The 19,058-nt window shown below is 38.6% G+C and overlaps 2 protein-coding genes across 14 annotated transcripts in view; both read right to left on the reverse strand.

Moving 5' to 3' along the window:
- Positions 1-5,749: 5,749 nt before the first annotated feature.
- Positions 5,750-11,488, reverse strand: LOC127789190 (metal tolerance protein 1-like). 3 transcript variants are annotated; one of them, XM_052318004.1, is made up of 2 exons: positions 11,092-11,488; positions 5,750-7,297 (listed from the first exon to the last, which is right to left on the reverse strand). In XM_052318004.1, the coding sequence occupies exons 1-2, from the start codon at positions 11,113-11,115 to the stop codon at positions 6,059-6,061; spliced, it is 1,263 nt and encodes a 420-aa protein (XP_052173964.1). In that variant the 5' UTR covers positions 11,116-11,488; the 3' UTR covers positions 5,750-6,058. The 3 variants fall into 3 exon arrangements, with proteins under 3 accessions (XP_052173964.1, XP_052173966.1, XP_052173965.1); XM_052318006.1 differs by having other exon boundaries at positions 11,278-11,486; XM_052318005.1 differs by having other exon boundaries at positions 11,193-11,485.
- A 1,756-nt stretch (positions 11,489-13,244) lies between these two features.
- Positions 13,245-19,058, reverse strand: part of LOC127788458 (pentatricopeptide repeat-containing protein At3g53360, mitochondrial) — a 5,844-nt gene continuing 30 nt past the window's right edge. The window contains exons 1-4 of one of the 11 annotated variants that reach the window (XM_052316741.1): positions 18,934-19,058; positions 14,130-16,839; positions 13,902-14,015; positions 13,245-13,732 (exon numbers count right to left, since the gene is read on the reverse strand). The exon at positions 18,934-19,058 is cut by the window's right edge and continues 30 nt beyond it. In XM_052316741.1, the coding sequence (XP_052172701.1) occupies positions 14,258-16,540 (2,283 nt within the window). In that variant the 5' untranslated portion in view covers positions 16,541-16,839; positions 18,934-19,058 and the 3' untranslated portion in view covers positions 13,245-13,732; positions 13,902-14,015; positions 14,130-14,257. The other 10 variants (XM_052316740.1, XM_052316739.1, XM_052316738.1 and 7 more) reach the window with 10 other exon arrangements.

Consider the following 19,058-nt stretch of genomic DNA (forward strand, 5'->3'; position numbering starts at 1 on the left):
CCCATTTTGCTTTGTTTTGGTTAATATCTTCTCCTTAGCTTATGTGTTAGTGTTGTTACTCAGTCTCTTGAGTTTGTATTGATGTTGTTCATATTAAAAAAAAATTATTAAGATATGAACATTTTTTCATCTTATTTTTATACTAATAGTCACTGTCCAAACCTTTGTATAAATGCATTATTTTCATCTTAAAACTAGAACATTAGGGTTTCATTTTAAGTCATTTTAAACTCTCAAAATGAAGGCCAAACTCATTATATACAAAATGTCATGCCCTCTCTTCAAAACATTCAAGTTAAAGCATGTATTTTAGAAAACTAAAAGTGGACAAACTTCATCCTTTTATCATGATTTTTATTCTTCCAACTTCTATTTCTTTTTCAAGATACCAATTCAACTAGCACGTTTGAACATGTGAGGTAATTGTTATTACATAATAAGAACTATAAAATATTTTTATATCCATGAGATGAGATAAAATGAGCATAAACTTGTGAAGAAACCTTTCAAGTTCAAAGGCTTGCCTTTCTTTTTTAAACCTTTCATTTCACAAAGATATGGTACCCTACCTCTCTGAGAAGACTCCTAGCTCCATGTCAACCTCTCTCAAGCATGATGAAGGGTCTCTTTTCCCAAGACAACGCAAAATTATCAATGGTCATAGTTCTCTTGATGCAAGGGAATCCACATAATGCTATAGCAACAATCTTTAAAGCATGTTTTACATGCTTGAATGCAACAACTTGTATTTTTTTTGAATAATCAACCCTCACTTTGAAGCCTTGAACCTTGGTGGTGCGCTAACCTCTTTCTCATTTTCTCTTTCTTCTTTCCTTTCTGCTCTTGCTTCTTTCCACTCACTACTCTCTGGCCAAGACCCTCGAACGCTCCGTTTCTCTTCTTCCTTAGTTGCGAAACTCACAAAAAGAGAGTTAAGTCTCTCTTATTACATAGACTGTCCAAATGAGGGAGCATTTTAGTCCTTTAATAATTCTAATTCTCATTTATTTCCTCCACACACACACACACTGACACACACCCCATATACATAGTTTCATGTTTTCCTTGCTTAATCAAGAGAGTAAAGAAAAAAAAAAAATGGTAATCGCCCTTAAAATATGTAGCTGGTGGGCCCTTATTTTCTACCTTGTTTGGGGGCTCCTGCCCTTTCAAATTTTGGGGTGGTTCCTCCCCTGGTTTTGTTCAATTTCTTCTGGAAGTACGGTTTCCAAACTAATCCCCAATTTGATCAAACAAACTCCAAATGCCCCATTTTGAAACCTTCCCAGCAAACCTCAATTTTTTTTTAATGCCTTTTCTTATATTTCTCTTCCAATTAAATTTCTAAAATCCATGTGGATGGAAGTTTGACATACATGTCATATGCTTCTAAATACAAAATTAACTTGTCAAAGTTAATTAGGAATGTTACATGGGATGGACTAGTAGTGTTCCAACCTAGTTGGATATATAATAGAGAATGCGAACAAGAAGCATTGAAACCAATAAATGAAGCTAAGGGGCCCAGCCCATCAAAACTAAATAATATCTGATGAGAGAAACACCCCCACTCAATTTGGGCCCTGCCCCTTTTTCTGGGTGGGATGTCATATCACTTGAGAAACATCTTCGGATTAACCTCCAAACCCATTTTTAGTACCCAAAGCAAGTGCAATTAGCATAATTTTTTTTTTTTTACTATTTTATCCAAAAAAAATTAATTTTAATAATAAAATCTTGATTTAATTGATTAGGTGCAATTTTATCCCGTGATCAAATTTGATTGGAGAGATGTGTGCCTTTACTCAGGTGGGCCACCTAACAATTTAGGTGTGTCTCAAATTGACAATATGTAAAAGAAATAAAAAATAAAAATCAACTTAAATCATTTAACTAGGTTAATCCATTTGAGTCAAGATGCATGTTCTTCCCCTCTTATCCTTAGGATTTGCCTTGCCTTTATGCTGCCACTTTCTTCCTCCATTATTGGCCGCCTCCTTCTTCTACATCTTTCATCTTCATGGCTACGATCTTGCATCTTTCTCATGGCCAATGGTCAGTCGATCGGTTTTGCTATGGCCGCGACCTTGCGTCTTCCCCATGGTTGACTTTACATCGATCTTCTTTCCTACGGCTGACGATAGATCGATCCAAGCGCACAGTAACCATCGACGAGGGAGGCTAACTCCTCGTGGGTCATGACTTACCGTTATGAATGTGTCATGGTTGTAACCATGGTGATGGGTTGCTGTAATCGCATTCACCTCAGTAATTCACTGTGGCTATGGCCATAGCTAATGTTTACCATGGCTGATGGTCAATATCTCGCCTTGGGCGATGGCTCGTTGTGGTTGTCTTCTTGTTGCCGATGGTGTTTCTTGTCACCATGGTTTCTAATCTTCTCCCAAATCCATAGCCTTTTGTTTTCTCAATCGGTTAGTCTCTTTTTTTCGCTATGGCAGATGTCTATTGGGTTCGATGTTTATTTGGCTTTGCTATCAGCATCATCAAACCATCATTGTCAACTTCATGTGGGCATCGACAATGAAGTATGTAGGAGAAAGAAGACGGTGGCGTCAGTGCAAAGGCAAGACAAGCCCTAAGTAAAGGGGGAAAAAGATAAGTCTTGACCCAAATGGGTTAACCCTAATTAAATATTTTAATTTATTATTTATTTTTTCATGAATTATCAATATGAGCCCACTCAAATTGTTAGGTGACGTACCACTTGGATAAAGGCACGCACATTTCCAATCAAATTCGATTGTGGGATAAAATTGTACCTAATCGATTAAATTGAGATCTTATTGGCAAAATTAAAACTTTTATATAAAATTACAAAAAATGCAAAAAAAAATTAAATTTTTCATGCTAATAACCCCTAAAATAGTGATAAACAAGTTGATAACATCATCTAAAATTGCCAATTGCCACCATTGTTCTTTTTGTATTTCAGTTTACAATTTTGTATTTTGAGTTTTTTAAAAACGCATTCTTTTTGTCACCTTAAAAAATTATTTCTCAAAACAGAAAAAATAAAAATGCGTTTACTTCGAAGTTTTGTAAAATATCATCTTATGATATTTTGTTTAAGAAATTTGATTCAAAGTAAATTATAAATATTTATTCATAAATTATAAATTTAATTTAAAGAATTTAAAATATAATACTAGAGATAATTGATAATTTAATCATATATAATGTATTAAAATTACAAAGTACATTCTGAAATTATTTTTAATTTGACTCAACTATTAATTCTATAATAAATTTATTTTTACCTATAAATTAAAATCTAACATTAATTTTGAGATTTAAATTATCCACAATATAAATATTAAAAAATTATAAATCATAAAATAACAAAATATTAATTTATCTAAAATTTTAAAAATATCATTGAAAAGAAAAATTAATAAAAAAATTATATTAGATATTCAATGGGCGTGGAGGGCGGTGACGAAATAAAGAAATGGCAGAGAGTGGTAGGCGTGGATGGTGGACCCGAGTGATGGCGGTGATGAATCTGGGTGTGAAGGGTAGTGGCAGGCGATGGTAGGCGTGGATGGTAGCGATGGCGATGGCGATGGCGATGGCGATGGCGATGGCAGGCATGGATGGCAGTGGCATGAATGGTGGTGGCAATCGAGCTTGAAGAGAAAGAGAAGAGAGAAGACAAGTGGAAGAGAAGGAGGTGAAAATAGTAGCTGTTTTCTGTGTTTTGGATTCAATGGCTGGTTTTGGTTGAAAACAACCAAAACGTGATTTCAATGTTTTGAGTTTTTTGTGTAAATTTTTTGTGTTTTGCAAAATGCATTTTTAAAAATAAATAAGGAAACATGTTTTGAAAAACTAAAAATAAAAAACAGGCTGAAAACACCAAAGAGAACCGGCCAACTTTTTCAACTTTCATATTGGATTTGTCTCTTTTAGGAAAAAAGATGATAGTTTGGATATGCGTTTTCTTGTTGTTTTCAGTTCGTTTTTAATTTTTAATTTTTTAAAACACTTAAAAATGCATTTACATATTTATTTTTAAAAATATATTTTTCAAAATACAAAAAAAAATTTGTATACAAAACTCAAAACATGTAAAACTCTCGGAGTCAAAAACATGGAAAATGACTTCTATCCTCACATCTAGGGGTGGCAATTCGTGTTGGCAGGTCGTAATCGTATCGTGTTGAGACACACGTATAACACGGATCAGGTTAATCCGAACATGACCCGTTTAATAATTGTGTCAAATTCTTAAACCCGAACACGACACATGTCGTTTGTTAGCCTGTTTAACCTATTTAATTTAAACGGGTCGTGTTATGTCACATGTTAAACGTGTTATTTCGTGTATGAGTATTAACGTGTTCAGATCAACTCACTAATCCTTTTAATGAAACGTGTTATTTCGTATATAATCGTGTTAACGTGTTCGAATCAACCTATTAACATATTTAATTAAACGTGTCATTTTGTGTCTAAATGAGTTAGACGGGTTGACTCGTTTATAATCTGAACCCGATTAATCCCAACTCGCTTAATTCCGTGTTGTGTAATTGGATTGTGTCCAAAATTGCCAGCCCTACTCACGTCTGTTCGCTGTTCCTTTTCCTCAAGGCCATCACTGCCTCGACCATCGTCGAAAGCCATTTCTCTTTTTTCTTTCTTCTCTTTGTTTTGGCCATTCCCTTCGACCAGCAACTAGCAACCCAGATTCGTCGTCCCCTTGTTTCGCGACTAGCAACCTAGATCTTTCGTCTGTGTCTTTTAAGCTGGCGAGAGATGCGAGATGACGACGACATAGGGGATAGATGCGAGGTGACAGGTTCAATAGCGGGTCTCTTCTTCTTTTAAGCCGGCGGAGAAAGGTTTCAGCGGCAAGAGGCGGCGACGACGAATTTCAATGATGAGGTGCATCGAGACATATGGCGGCAAGAGAAAAGTGGTTAAAGGAAGATGGCTAGAGAAGAAGAGATCTGATGGCAAGAAAGAAAGAAGAAAGCAAGAAAAAGAAGGTTTCAAAGAGAAGAGAGTGGGTTTCTCGGGTTTGGGGGAGAGTGGGTCTTGGGCAGAGAGAGAAACAGACACGAAGAGAAGAAGAGGGTGGAAAATACATGTGTAAAGTTGATATGTATGTGTATATATATATATATATGTTAAATAATATATTTATAAAATATATATTTTTGTGTGTTGATTTTTAAGTTTGTTTAGTTTTATTTATTTATTATACAAAATAAAGTTGTGGGACTGATACATGAATATGTAATTTTATTTTATTATTTTAAATTATATTATTTTTGATACTTGTAGTGAAACTTGTAATTATATTCCACTTGTTATTGAATTTTTTGATACAATCTTATTATTTATAATCAAATTATGTAATTATCAATTAATGTTTTTTATTTTTATTTTTATATTTTTTTGTCAAGTTAATTTATTTATTTATAAAAAAAATGTTATAAGATTTATGAAATTTAAAATGTATAATTTTTTAATAATATATTAATATTAAATAATTTTAATTTATAAATAATTAAATTTATTAAATTAAATATCATTAAAAAAATTATTCTTAAAATTTCAAACAAAACGTGTTTTTTAACTTTTTATTTTAAAAAATAATTTTTTAAAATGATAAATAAAATGTATTTTAAATTTTTTGAAAATAAATTATTAAAATAAAAAATTAAAAATAAATTCAAAACTCAAAATTGAAAATTAAAACGTAAAGAGAAACAAATAAGAATTTGAAAACAGATTGTTTTCTTCTCCCTTGCCAAATGCACTACCCAGAGTAAGGCTACTGAATACTACAAATGACAAGTTGAAGCCATTTACATGCTTGGAACGAAAACGCAAAGCACACTTGGGTGCACAAGTTGCTTGCAAGTGTTCGTTAAAGACTCGGAATAAAGAAGCAAATAATAATAGCATAAAACTACCATCCAACAATTAGTTTGTACTGCAAATCTCACAGATAGAGCATGTACAAACAATTTATTGCAGACTGGTAGAACCTGAAAGCATAGTTGTTGGGGTTGCCCGGTTCAGAATTCTACTCTCTTTCGATCTGAATTGTTACATGACTAATATTGTACTCCCTTCTTATATAGTCTACGACCTTGTCTAACACCATGTCAGCATCCGCATCCAGCTTGATTTTCACGTGGCAAGCCAACAATACCTTCCCTACAGTAATTGCCCATATATGCAGTTCATGGATGGCCACTACCTCTTCCATCTCACACAGTCCCTTCTCAAGCTGTCTTGCATCGATCTCTCTAGGCGTGCTCTCCATCAGGACCTCCAAAATGTTCCGCAGCATCCTAATTGTCGTGTACAGCACTATTACGGAGAATATTAGTGTGCATATCAGATCTATAAATTTCCACTGGGGTTTATACCAGATAATTGCCCCGCCAATCATGACACCAACACTCTGGATCGAGTCTCCTATAACATGAAGATAAGCTCCCTGCACATTTATATTTCTTTCCGTGTTCTCTCTAACACTACTGTCTATCAGAGGCTGTGAGAGATCTGCTTCGCGAAGGATGTGATGGTGTTCCATATGCTGCTTGGAATGACCCTCATCATGGTGATGTATATCGATGTTCACTGTCTGGCTGTGTATGTTATGACCAGTTTCCTCATGGTCATGATCACGATGAGCACCCTTCCCATGGTCCTGCCCAGAGTGTCCATGATCGTGACCATGACCATGGCCGCGGCCATGACTATGATCAGGACCCAGTACAAAAGCCATAATGACATTAACCACTAAGCCAAACGCAGAGACAACAAACATAAGGAGGCCCTTAACTTCCCCTGTTCCACTGATGAGTCTAGCAATGGCTTCATAACCAAGGATCCCTGTAAGAAGCCATATTATCTGAATAGAAACCAATGTCCCAAGTATTTCAATTCTGAAAAAACCATATGACTGCCGTGGAGTTGCTTCCCATCCTGATGCCCACAATGAGAACAAGGAGATTGCAAAAGCTGCAACGTCTGATAATAAGTGAGCTGCATCTGTCAAAATTGCAAGACTGTTAGCCTTAATACCTCCAGCAACTTCTACACTCATAAAAATGATACACATCACAACTGCAATCCAGAGTTTCCTCATCGATGCTGAACGCTCTTTTGCATCTTGGGAACTGGCTTTTGCATCTGAGAATCCACACGCTACTTCCCTGCAGACCTTATTCCCACCATAACCCTTCTCCACGGCAGGCATATCTGCTGAAACTTCAATTCTATGCCCATGATATTTAGAATTCTGTGGCTCCATCTGAAGAGTAACAGTACCATAACAACTAAATCAAAGCTTATAATTTTCATTGAATAAAACAGTGTTGATTATTTGCCATGAGTCATTTCTGAGACTGTAGTGTGTAATTGAAAGGCAAATTATAATGTATATCACCATCTAAAATGTGGCACCAATTATACAAGAGATAAAGAAGAAGAGGTTAACCATGACATCATGTCCAATCCTCAAAATTGGTCATATGAACATTGCACATCATCATTCTCCAACTACTAAACTTTGAACATATATATATAGTTTATTTTCTCATCATTCTCTCCAGTTTATGTAGTTTCACTAGTAATATGCAATCCACAGCAGGGACATGAAAAGGAAAACATTGTAATCACAAAACAAAAACAAACCAAAGTAGTGGATTTGAAGTTACATGAAGATGAAAGTGCTGGGTATTGAGTCTGTATATTCAAAAACTTACAGGGTGTTAATTAACTGAAAAGAAACTTACATGACAGTGTGCTCATCTTCACGTAATCTCATTACTCAAGACTCAATACAGAGCTTATCCTCATCTTCAAAAACTAGCTTCAGGAAACTTAATTCAATAGTCATATGCAATCCGGCTTATGTTCAAAAACTAGCTTCAGGAAACTTAATTCTGCACCATAACAATGTAGTTCTACTCCTATTTGCTACTTTTTCATCCAGAGAAGGGTGTTAACTTGGTGCTTATCAGTAAAATATAGCAATTGATATCAGCATAACAAAGTAACGAACTAAGAGTTCAATATCCACATAAGCTGCACACACTTGTAAAAATTTTAACTCATATGCTTGGCATCATAAATAAAGGTGCATAATGATATTTCAGAAACAAGTATACTCAAAGCATAGGCCACTTATGCATGTCAATAACTCTGTCAACACGCAACTCATGTAGCACTTGGTACTTAGAAATGAGAATAGATACTTGCAAGCATAAACCTTCAACAAAAGGGAACTTTTAAAAGAGTGACAGGGGGAAGACCATCATCAACTTCCAGTAAGTGAGAGTTTGCAACAACTGGTAGATTTCAGAATAGCACAGAACCTAGGAAATATGTTTTGGAAATATCTTTTGCAATATGCACATACTGCAGCATGTTCAATTTTACACTCGATCTATTTCCTGGATTTTTTTTCCATAGATGGTGGTCCATCAGACATATCATCTTTAAAGAGATATGAATGACTCCTAAAGAGAGTAAGGTAAAAGGAAAGAAAGAAAAAAAGAAAATGGAAGGAAGGAACAAAAAATAAAGAATAAAACAAGAATGAGATAAACTAGGCTAAAAGAAAAAAGACACATCCTCAACCAAATGAAGCCACTGCAACAACATTGTCATAGCAACCTTTGTGAATAGAAAACATAATGCTTACCAAAATGATCCAATAATAAGAACATAGAAATGACAAAGAGATAAATAAGTCCACTAAGCTCCAGACACATACAGATATGCAAAGTTCTGTGCAGTCTCAGTGCTACTGCAAAACCTATTTTATTTCCCAGCCTTTGTCAATTAATGTTATATATATTTTCTTTTCTTCTTCTTGATGACAAGAAACCTCTCCAAGGCAAGCCCATGTTGCACCCAACCCAGCAATCTGTCTTCACATGTAACCACTCGTAGTAAATGAACCTTAAGTGCACCAAGTGGATTCAGATCTAAGACCCTGTGAGCTAAGGATTGATCCTAGAGTTCAGCAACTTCTCCATAGGGCTACCTATATAGGTAAAATTATAATGTTTTGTGGTGCTGAGAAGCGGTTAGAATACTTTACGCAATGAACACGTTCTGTTATGAGGTAATCTACAATTTCAAGGTGAACTTGGCATTTAAGTTACATATTTTGTATTGTTACTGTTTCCTTCTGTTATGCGTGAAAATACTGAAGAGCGATGCAAGCCTGGCAGCTTGAAAAAGTGCCATGTGGCGACCTGAGGAAGCGCCACGCGGCGGAAGGAGGCCACCCAGGGGCGCGGGCGCGGGCGCGCCTAGCGCGACCCTCCGCGCTCGCCCGGCCAAGCAGCGTGCGGCGCAGGCGCAGCTGGGCGTGCGCACGGCTGCGGGCGCGCAGCCGCGCGCGCCCCCCTGCACAAAGGCGACCGCGCGCATTTGCGCGCGGTCCTCCCCCGAGAGAGGGTCACTCGGGGGTGAGGTACCCCCGAGTGCCCCCACCCGGGGGCGCCCAGCCGCGCGGGCGCAGCTGGGCGTGCGCACGGCCGCGCGCGCGCAGCCGCGCGCATTTGCGCGCGGCCCTCCCCCCGAGAGAGGGTCACTCGGGGGTGAGGTACCCCCGAGTGCCCCCACCCGGGGGCGCCCAGCTGCGCGGGCGCAGCTGGGCGTGCGCACGACCGGGCGCGCGCAGCCGCGCGCGCCCCTGCACAAGGGCGGCCGCGCGCATTTGCGCGCGGTCCTCCCCCCCGAGAGAGGGTCACTCGGGGGTGAGGTACCCCCGAGTGCACCCCCCCCCCCTGCGCACAGGCGGCCCCGCGCGCCCTTGCCGGCAGGCGGCCGGGCACATCTTGCTCGCGGCCGCCCGCGCACGCAGCCGCCCGCGGGCGCAGCCGCTCACACGGACAGCCTCCCGCGCGCGCCCTCGCGCACGCCCCCCTTTCGCACCCGGTTCCGTGCACTTGCGCGCGCGACCCCTCGTGCTCTCCTTGCCTGCACTCATGCAAACCCCCGGGTGAGGGTCACCCAAGGCGCCGCACTGACAGCCACGTGCCACGTGCCCCCTATCCTTGCACCACCGCCTCCAAGAAAGTCGGCCTAAGACTATTCTCGCGAGACTTGGTCAAAGCCTCTCCGAGATTCTTGCCACAAAACTCGGAGCACGCGACACATGGATGCCCCTCTTGTTGCTATAAATAGAAGGTCAGTTTCCCTCATTCGGTAGGCAATCTCTGGTTCTCGCATTTACTCTCTTACTTTCGAATACTCAATTTCTACGGTGATCTAACTTAAGCATCGGAGGGTCCGCGCGGGGACTTTCGCCCGCGCTCCTAACCGACTCTTTCTCTGATAGGTCATCTATTGCTCAGAAACACCTCCGGAAACTCATCCATCGCTCAGAAACGCCCTACGAGACTCACCCATCGCTGCCACATTACCCCGGGAGACTCACTCATCGCTCAGATACGCCATACGAGGGTCATCCATCGGTGGTTTCCCATTTTATAAATTTTATTGTTGTAATCGTGCAACAACACCTTCTTTTCTTGGGGTTGAGGGTGGGCGGGTGGGCAAGGCGGTCACAAAATCGAACCTGAGGCCAGGTCCTGGTCCCATACGTGGGGCCTAATCCTAAGTTCAAGGTCTTCCAAAATGACCAACAAGGTTAGTGATCTCCATCCTTAAAGAGATATGGAGGACCAATTAAATCATTAAGGAGAGAATCAAACAAAAAAAATTGTAATTTCACTACGAAAAACAAAACAAAGTAGAAATAGAAACAAAAACGCCTTGATTCCAACCATTAAGGAAACAATCAAAAACTAGACAAAGATCCGAACTCTCTCCTTCCCAACAAAAACAAAATAAAACAAAGATACAAATACGTAAGACAGGACAAGGCATGCACACCTTCAATAGCAAACCAATGGGAACCAATGTTCATAAACACAACAACAAAAGTATTATTAATCAGATTGAAATAGAAAATAAAACACGGAGATGACCCAGAAAACATTATCAAAACTGTAGAAGAACACGAAATATGGGGAACTCATACTCTCAAAAAGGAAGAACAAGAGAAATAAGGGGATAAGAACCAACATTTGAGGAGACAATTACAGCCATATCCTATACGTAACACGAAACATTATATATCTATATGTTGCGTCTCTGAAAGAAGGCACAAAAAGAGTCGGCCAGACCTAAGAAAACAAGTAGTAGATCTTCTGAAATTGAACTCGGAAACAAATATCCTTCATGAAATAGAAGCCAGAGGATGCAGCTAACCGAACAGGAGATGGGAATGGTAACTTGAATTCCAGTGATGGCAGTTCGACCAATCAGAGGGTTCTATGAGATTGCGATTCGCAACAAGGGGCTGCCGCCGGCCTCTCTGTGATCGAGTTTTTCAAGTCGCCGTTGATTTAGGAGCCGTGTATATGAAGGGGACTTTCAGCGTCAAGCAAACTGGGAAGGAGGATATTCTGGTACTTCCATGATTTTGCTTTGTTTGGTAGTTCATGACTGCTAATGAAACGAGAATCTTTCCTATTTTGTTAGTTTCTTATATTGTCGTTGTTGCGTGCCTTATTATTTTTATTATTATTTTTAGACACATAGCACCATACCAAATCTACCTTATATTTTAGGATAAATTGGACTCTTTACCTTTGAAGTTTAACAAAAACTTTTTAACTTTTATAATCACAAATCCATTACCTCTCTGTTGTAAAAAATGGTAATTAATTTTTTCAAATCTCAAAAATATTTTCATTCAAAAAATTAAAAAAAAAAAATCTATATTTTCATTCAAAAAATTAAAAAAAAATCTTAAAAGAAATAAGACAATCATTGTCAATAGCTATCACTACCATGGCCACTAATTAAGATAGAAGAACCCATCAACTTTTTTTTTAAGGAGGCTTTATTCAAATCACAACTAAACTAAATTCTTCTAAATCAAATCCAAAAGTTGACTTATACTTAGATAAATAGAGAAATAATAGATTAATAGTTAGTTGTTATAGTATTAGTCGTGCATTATTGTTATTGTCATTATCATTATTATTATTTTAAAATATTGATCACAAACACCTGTATACACTCACTTTCATTGTTAGAAAAACCCAAACAACAATGGTCTATAGAGAAATCCCTTTCTAAAATCCCAATTGGACCCTATTCTCTTGACCCTTGCAAAATGGAGAACTTTTGTGTATTTTGGAGTCACTGCACACTGTTGGGAAAAACCTCGCACACAGAGCACTGGTTAGTCCACCTAACAAGCGAAAGCAAGCACAAAGCTATATATATAAACAGCAAAATCAAAAGGATTAGAACAATACTTCCCTTGGTTGAAGGATAAGGATTCCAAGGCTCAGTCGTCCAATACCACACAAGGTAACACCAAGGATCGGATTCCAAACTGAAGCTAAACACCCAGCCCAAAACCCCTTTCGGTGAGATACCCGGAAAACCTAACTGATGAACCCACAAAAGGCAAAGCTCACAAAGAACGAAGGCAACACTCGGCTCCTCTCTTCCTGTCTCTCTTGCTCTCTGTTTTTCCCACACTTAAACCCTAGATAACAACGAGTATATATAGCCATCAAACCAGCAAAAAATCCGCCTGAAAGAGGGATAACAAAACCTGGATTATAGGATGGATAATACTCAAAGGATGACGACGAAAACACGGAGCAATCTGAAATCGCCATAACAGATGGATAGGGTTTCGAATCGCAACAGGAAAGGGGATAAGAGAGAATCGGCCGAACGAGCAAAGGGGAGAGAGAGCAGATTAGGTCAACCAACAGCTTATATATGGGCGTCTCACTGAGGCTTTGGGCTGGGCCAAAATATGGCCTGAGCTGCTTGGGCCAGGCTTGGCCCAAACCCCCTCAAATAAGGCCACATAGCTTCTTTTGGGCCATCTCCTTTTTGGGCTGCCATTTGTGTGGATTGGACATTTGGTTTGCTATCAATCCTGGGCCCTAAGGCCTATGATAGATTAGCCCACATCATAGCCTTGGGCTTAGTTAGGGAGAAAAAACCAACATTCAATTATTTTTCCTTCACAAATCATGTGTAGTAAGTATGCATAAAACCCTTGTATGGGCTCCCCTATGGAAATTTAAACCCTTGTCGAAGTCAAGGCTAACTTTAGTTCTTTGACTCATAAAAATTGCTATTTTCTTATATTAGAACTGCCCTAATAATTTGTATAACAATTCATTCCTATAAATCAATCAGTGGCAAACAAAATTAGCGTGAGATTTTAGTTATTCTTGGCAGTTATTTGTTCATATCCTCGGCGAAAATGATACATATGTGTTTTTTGTCTGTTTCTAAATTATTCATTCATCTAATTTACATTACATGAATTTGGCATTAATCAAATAGTGTCTTCCCCAGAAGATATATCATCAAGACTGGAAGCAGACCTGACATGAATGTCAGGTGGCTTGCTCTTTAGCCCAATTTTCTAGACCTGCAATACTGGCCAACTTGCTGAGAGTCATTTGGAACGTCTCCAAGTGCTGAAGGGGGTGGCTGGGGCTCTCTCCAATGGCATATACAGAGGCTTACAGAGGATGCTGATTTACTCCAGCTACCTATCCATCAATCATCAGTACTACTAGACTGCTTTTCAAGAGTTGGAGGAGGATCGTATTTGTATATAACATTCTCCTTGATTTTCTATAAAGAGGCTGAGGCTGTTTCCACAACTTGAAGATATGACCTTCGGATTACAAACGAGAAACCTTATCATTGTGACCAAAATGCACCCCGACGTTAGTGATTTTACAATGAGAAAAATTATAATGACAATTTTCATGTTCTGTTGGTATTTGTTTAACTTACTATTCAGAGACCCTGCATTTAAATGGTGATGGTATTATTGACAGCACCTTGTTGATTGCCTCATTCCTTTATCTGCCAAAGTCTCATGTGTGATGCCAAAAGCCATAGTCGGGTGTAATGAGAGAAGTGTTAAAGCCACCGGCATAATTGGCAAGGAGTACCTGGTCAGGCTCCAAACTGAGTATCAGGGGCTCAAACTTCTCTTCTTATCTAGAATTAAAAAAAAAAAAAAAAAAAAAAACTAAAAGCATACCATTGAAACTATAGAATTATACCTCCAATCTTCTTTCAACAGGATGACCAAAAAAAATCTATGATGAAACCAGAACTTCCTGAAAACCTGGCTGAATGTGTAACCTGAAGATCATATCATCATTTAACCAACTGTTGTTCAACCATGAAGCTAATATTTTGAAGGAATATAACCAGCATCCAGCATCTGCAACCAGAGTTCCTCTAGGATTGAGTATATCTTGTTTGTTTCGGGATGTAAACTATCTTCTGCCAAGAAAACATGGATACAGTCTTTAACTTCAATCCAACTTTGACCAGGAACTTTCTTGACATTCCTTTGCTTCATCAAGGTCCGGATTTTAGCAACATCTTTCCAATTGTTCTCAGAAGCATGTATATTGCAAAGTAGCACATGAGCAGCAGAATTAGAGGGATCAATTTTGAGAATATTTTCAGCAGCTCGTTTTCCAACCTCAACATTATTATGCTTCTTACAAGCAGCTAGCAGTATCTTCCACATTACCACATCAGGATCAAATGGTACTTGATTGACAAAAGCTTCTGCTTCATTTAAATGTCCAGCACGAGCAAGCAAGTCAACAACACAAGAACAGTGCTCTCTTGTAGGTAAAACTCCATGATCCTTTTCCATAGCACTATAAAGCTGCAGACCTTCTTCTACCAATCCAACATAACTGCAAGCAGTTAGAGCCCCAACAAATGTAACTTGATTTGGCTTGAGACCTGAACTTATCATTTTCTTAAAGAGTTTAAGAGCTTCCTCTCCATATCCAAACTGAGCATAACCCACAATCAAACTACTCCAGGAGGCAACATCGAGGCTTCCATTGGAATCAAAGAGCTTCTGAGAACTCCCTAGAGAGCCACACTTCATGTACATGTCAATTAATCCATTTGCAACTGAGATATTGAGGCAGAGCCCAGTTTTTCTGGCAAGGCAGTGAACTTGATCCCCCATTTCTAGAGAGGCTATTTCACCACAAGCTCCCAGTACACCAACTAAAGTAATATAATCGGGGTTATTTTGAGATAAAAGCATCATTTTCAATAATGGGAAAACTTCCCCAGGCTGGTTGTACTGCATGCATGCAGTAAGAATAGTATTCCAGGAAACTAAATCTGCATGGGTCCTTACTTCATTGAACATTTTAAATGTAACACGAAGGCTTGAACACTTAGCATACATTGAAAGTAAAGTGTTACACACTGTTATATCTAAATCAAAACCCAGTTTAACAACATAGGAGTGTATCTGCAAACCTTGAGTTAAGGTAACTTGGCTTGTGCAAGCACAAAGCAGGGAGCGAACTGTGATATCATCTGGGTTTAACCCCAGGTATCTCATCCGAGAAAAAAACAACAGTGCTTCTTCAGTGTCACCACCATATGCAAACCCTGCAATAATTGTATTCCAAGACACCATATCAGGTCTCTCTATCTGAAAGAATGCTGTTTTCGCAGAGTCCAGGAGACCACATTTTGCGTACATATCACTGAGTGAGCTAACAGCATAGGTGTCACCCCCTAGCCCAAATTTTATACTCATCCCGTGTATCTGTCTCCCAGATTCTGGTTGTAGGAGACTGCCACAAGCATGAAAAGCACTGCCAAAAGCGAATTCATTTGGCTGGTAAGCACCTTGAGAGAGTAGTTTTTTGAAATGGTTCAAAGCTTCTGATTCATAACCGAGTTGTGAAAATCCTGCAATTATTGAACTCCATGAAATTAGGTCCTTTTCTGTAATACGAGAAAATACATCCAATGCACTATCAATTTGACCATATCTCACATACATTGCAATCAAAGCATTTTGTGCAATAAGGTGGGAGCCAAACTTTGATTTAATGACATGGGCATGCAACTGCTTCCCAAGCTCAATGGCACTCAAATTGGAGCAAGCTCTTATTATGCTTCCAAATGTAAACTGGTCTGATGGAATGCCCGATTGTCTCATTTGGAAATATAGCCTTATTGCCTCAACTTCTTGTCCATGCTGTGAGTATCCAGCAATTACAGAAGTCCAGGAGACCACATTTCTTTGTGGCATCTCATCAAAAATCCTTCGAGCATCCTCCAAGGCCCCACATTTCCCATACATATTAAGAAGATGATTCTGAAGAATCATATCTGGCTGACAGCCCTTAGTCAGCATATGGTTATGGATCTTTCTTCCTTGTTCTACAGACCTCAAAGAAGAGCAGGCAGACACCAGATGGGCATAGGTGCTGGGTCTTACAATACAGTTTGTATGTTTTTGCAAGAAGTCAAATGCCTCTAAAGCTTGCTTGAAAACGTTTTGCCTGCACAAGGAGCTTATATAATCATTGCTTGACTGCTCGGTCTTGAAGTAATTTGGAAAAAAAGTTGGTTGGACAACAGATTTAACATTGTTAATGGTAAACTGCAAGTGAGGTCTCAAGCTACTCATCATTATTTATGCTGCTTAGAGGCCAACAAACCAGGAAGAAGTGTCACCATTATGAAAACACAAGATTACAATGGCACAGACCATAGAAAGAAGAAGATAGAAAGTCCTCAATATTGAATAATGCATTGCCACAGTATATTACTCCAATGCTCGTCACACCCACGTAAAGTAGCTGAAGCACCAAATGTTTCTAGAAAGAGAAGTACTGAAGCCACCTAGAAAAGCCTCACATAATGAAAGTTAACAACTTATTTTTCGTGCCACCTCAACCCATTATCACAAGTTCCTTAAATTCCAATCAGCTGCAAGAGATAACATCAAATCAAGATAACTGCATGAGCAGCTAAATCCAACTTAACAGTTGGCAAAATAAGAATGAAAAGATAACAGCACAAGCATGTAAATGAATCAAGTAAACCATTGGTAGACAAATAAAGTGGATATTAGGACCAAAATATAAAGAAATAACAACATTACAAAAAAATTTCAATTAGTTGATTGCAAGTAAGAGAAGCAATTGAACACACAAGGAAACTGTTGCAATTCTTCTGTGTCCTGAACCTTTGCTGCTGAGCGGATTTGAGTGAGCCATAAAAACTATAATTGCCTTCTTCAGATCGCATATGAATTCAAGATATAAGATATACTTGAAACATAATATATATCTAACTTCTGACACACAAAGACTTCATAATTGGGTGTTCAGTTGCAAGTCATTGGTAGTTATATGAATCCAGTTTCGCCCAGGGACAAGGAGGGGCAGAAACCACTCTCCAAAGTAGTTCCCAGCAAACATTAAACCATACCTCCTGCTACTTGTTCTTAAATTTTGTTGACAACACTTCATTACATGAAACAAGACCTTGGTCCTGAGTTCCAATTCATTTTCAGACAGGAAAATTATAGGCCCTTGCATCTAGTGGTAATGAAAAGGACTTTTCCATACGTTGGGGGCTGGCTAAATTTGTTGCCAGAGAGAGTAATCAATAATTACAGACCAATTACAATAAGCTGGTGACTTATCAAGTTTGGAAAGCCTGAAGGATCCCATGCACAACAATTTTTAGCTGAAACTCAAATAATTCAGAGTTTATAAAGGATAATATGCTCTAAGATAATCCAAACTGTCTCCAACCTCCAAAACCACATACAAGGGGGAAAAAACATAAAAAGAAGATTCTCAACTGCAATTTGTGGGGCCAATCGTGAGGGTACAGATATGTGCATCTGCTTATGTCCATGTGAACAATGTAATAACATATTTTCTTGTACTTATCTTTAAATAATTAGGAGAGACACTGAGTAAATGGGACGTACAGAGCATACTTGTACAATCTTCTGCTACCATTCTGAATAAATAGCAAGATATAATAAAAGAAATTCAATAGCTATGTGGTTCAGTTCTAATTCTGAATAACACTGACTCACTAAAATTGTGGACATTCAGGACTCAATTTGGGCTGTTAAAGCAAACTTTTGTGTTTTCATGCACTCATGGGTGTGCGCATGCATGCCAGGGCATATACAGGTATGCATGAAGTTGTATCTGCATGTGATAAATCTGTATTATGGTTTTAAACAATAATAGAAATAGAGAGACATGGAGGCCATAAGGCTTAATTGCATTGACAAACCAAAAGATTTCCAAGTGGACTTGACAGAGTCAGAATTTCTACATTGAGCAACCAAATGAGGCCTCGTCAATACATTACACAGCAATTTTGTGGATACACATGTGCCCTCATAAGTCTGAGTAGAAATTGGAAAGCAGTTTGCTCCTACCAACAAAGGGAAAACATTATTTCTAGACACCATGGATCTAGTAAGCATAGTCGTATCATATTATTAGACTACCAACATACCAAACTGCCTAGGACTTGTCCAAATTGCCCAGATAAGACAATAAATAAAAGGGTGTCCTCTCCTCACCATACGAGGCTTCCGACTTTTCTCAGGGGAAAGTAATTTGGACAGACTTCCCCTTGCTTTTTTCGCATAAAGGTTGTTTCCACGACTCAAACCCAAGACAATAAATAACCTTCAAATTTCATGCCAGAGAATCTATCAAGCAGAGCATTAAAAAGAATAGGTCCAAGAGTGAGGTGTGCTCATAATTTTCAAACTAAGTATAACCTACAATCCACCTGTAATCTCTCCTATTGTGAGCAATTTGTCAAACAGAAAGCACGCAAAAGCCAACCATGTTAACATTACAACCAAAAACAGATGAGGCACCAGATTAACAAACAAAACAACATCTGAATAACAGAGATCATCGTCGATTCAAGTACATGATCACATGGAGAAAAGTTTAAGATATCGAAGTGAATCCAATTGCAAGATGGAAAAACAATAAATTCAGAAAAAGGAGCACATAAATTAATGGTTTAGCTTACTGAATCTTCTGGGTCTCAAATTCAATAAGCATAAAATTCAAAGCTTGGATTTTGCCGGTAATGGAAGAACTGAGGTCTGAGGAACCGAACACAGTGAGAATAACATCAAGATTATTCAAGGCTAA

Source organism: Diospyros lotus, chromosome 13, assembly GCF_014633365.1.
Source record: "Diospyros lotus cultivar Yz01 chromosome 13, ASM1463336v1, whole genome shotgun sequence".
Taxonomy (NCBI): Eukaryota; Viridiplantae; Streptophyta; class Magnoliopsida; order Ericales; family Ebenaceae; genus Diospyros; species Diospyros lotus.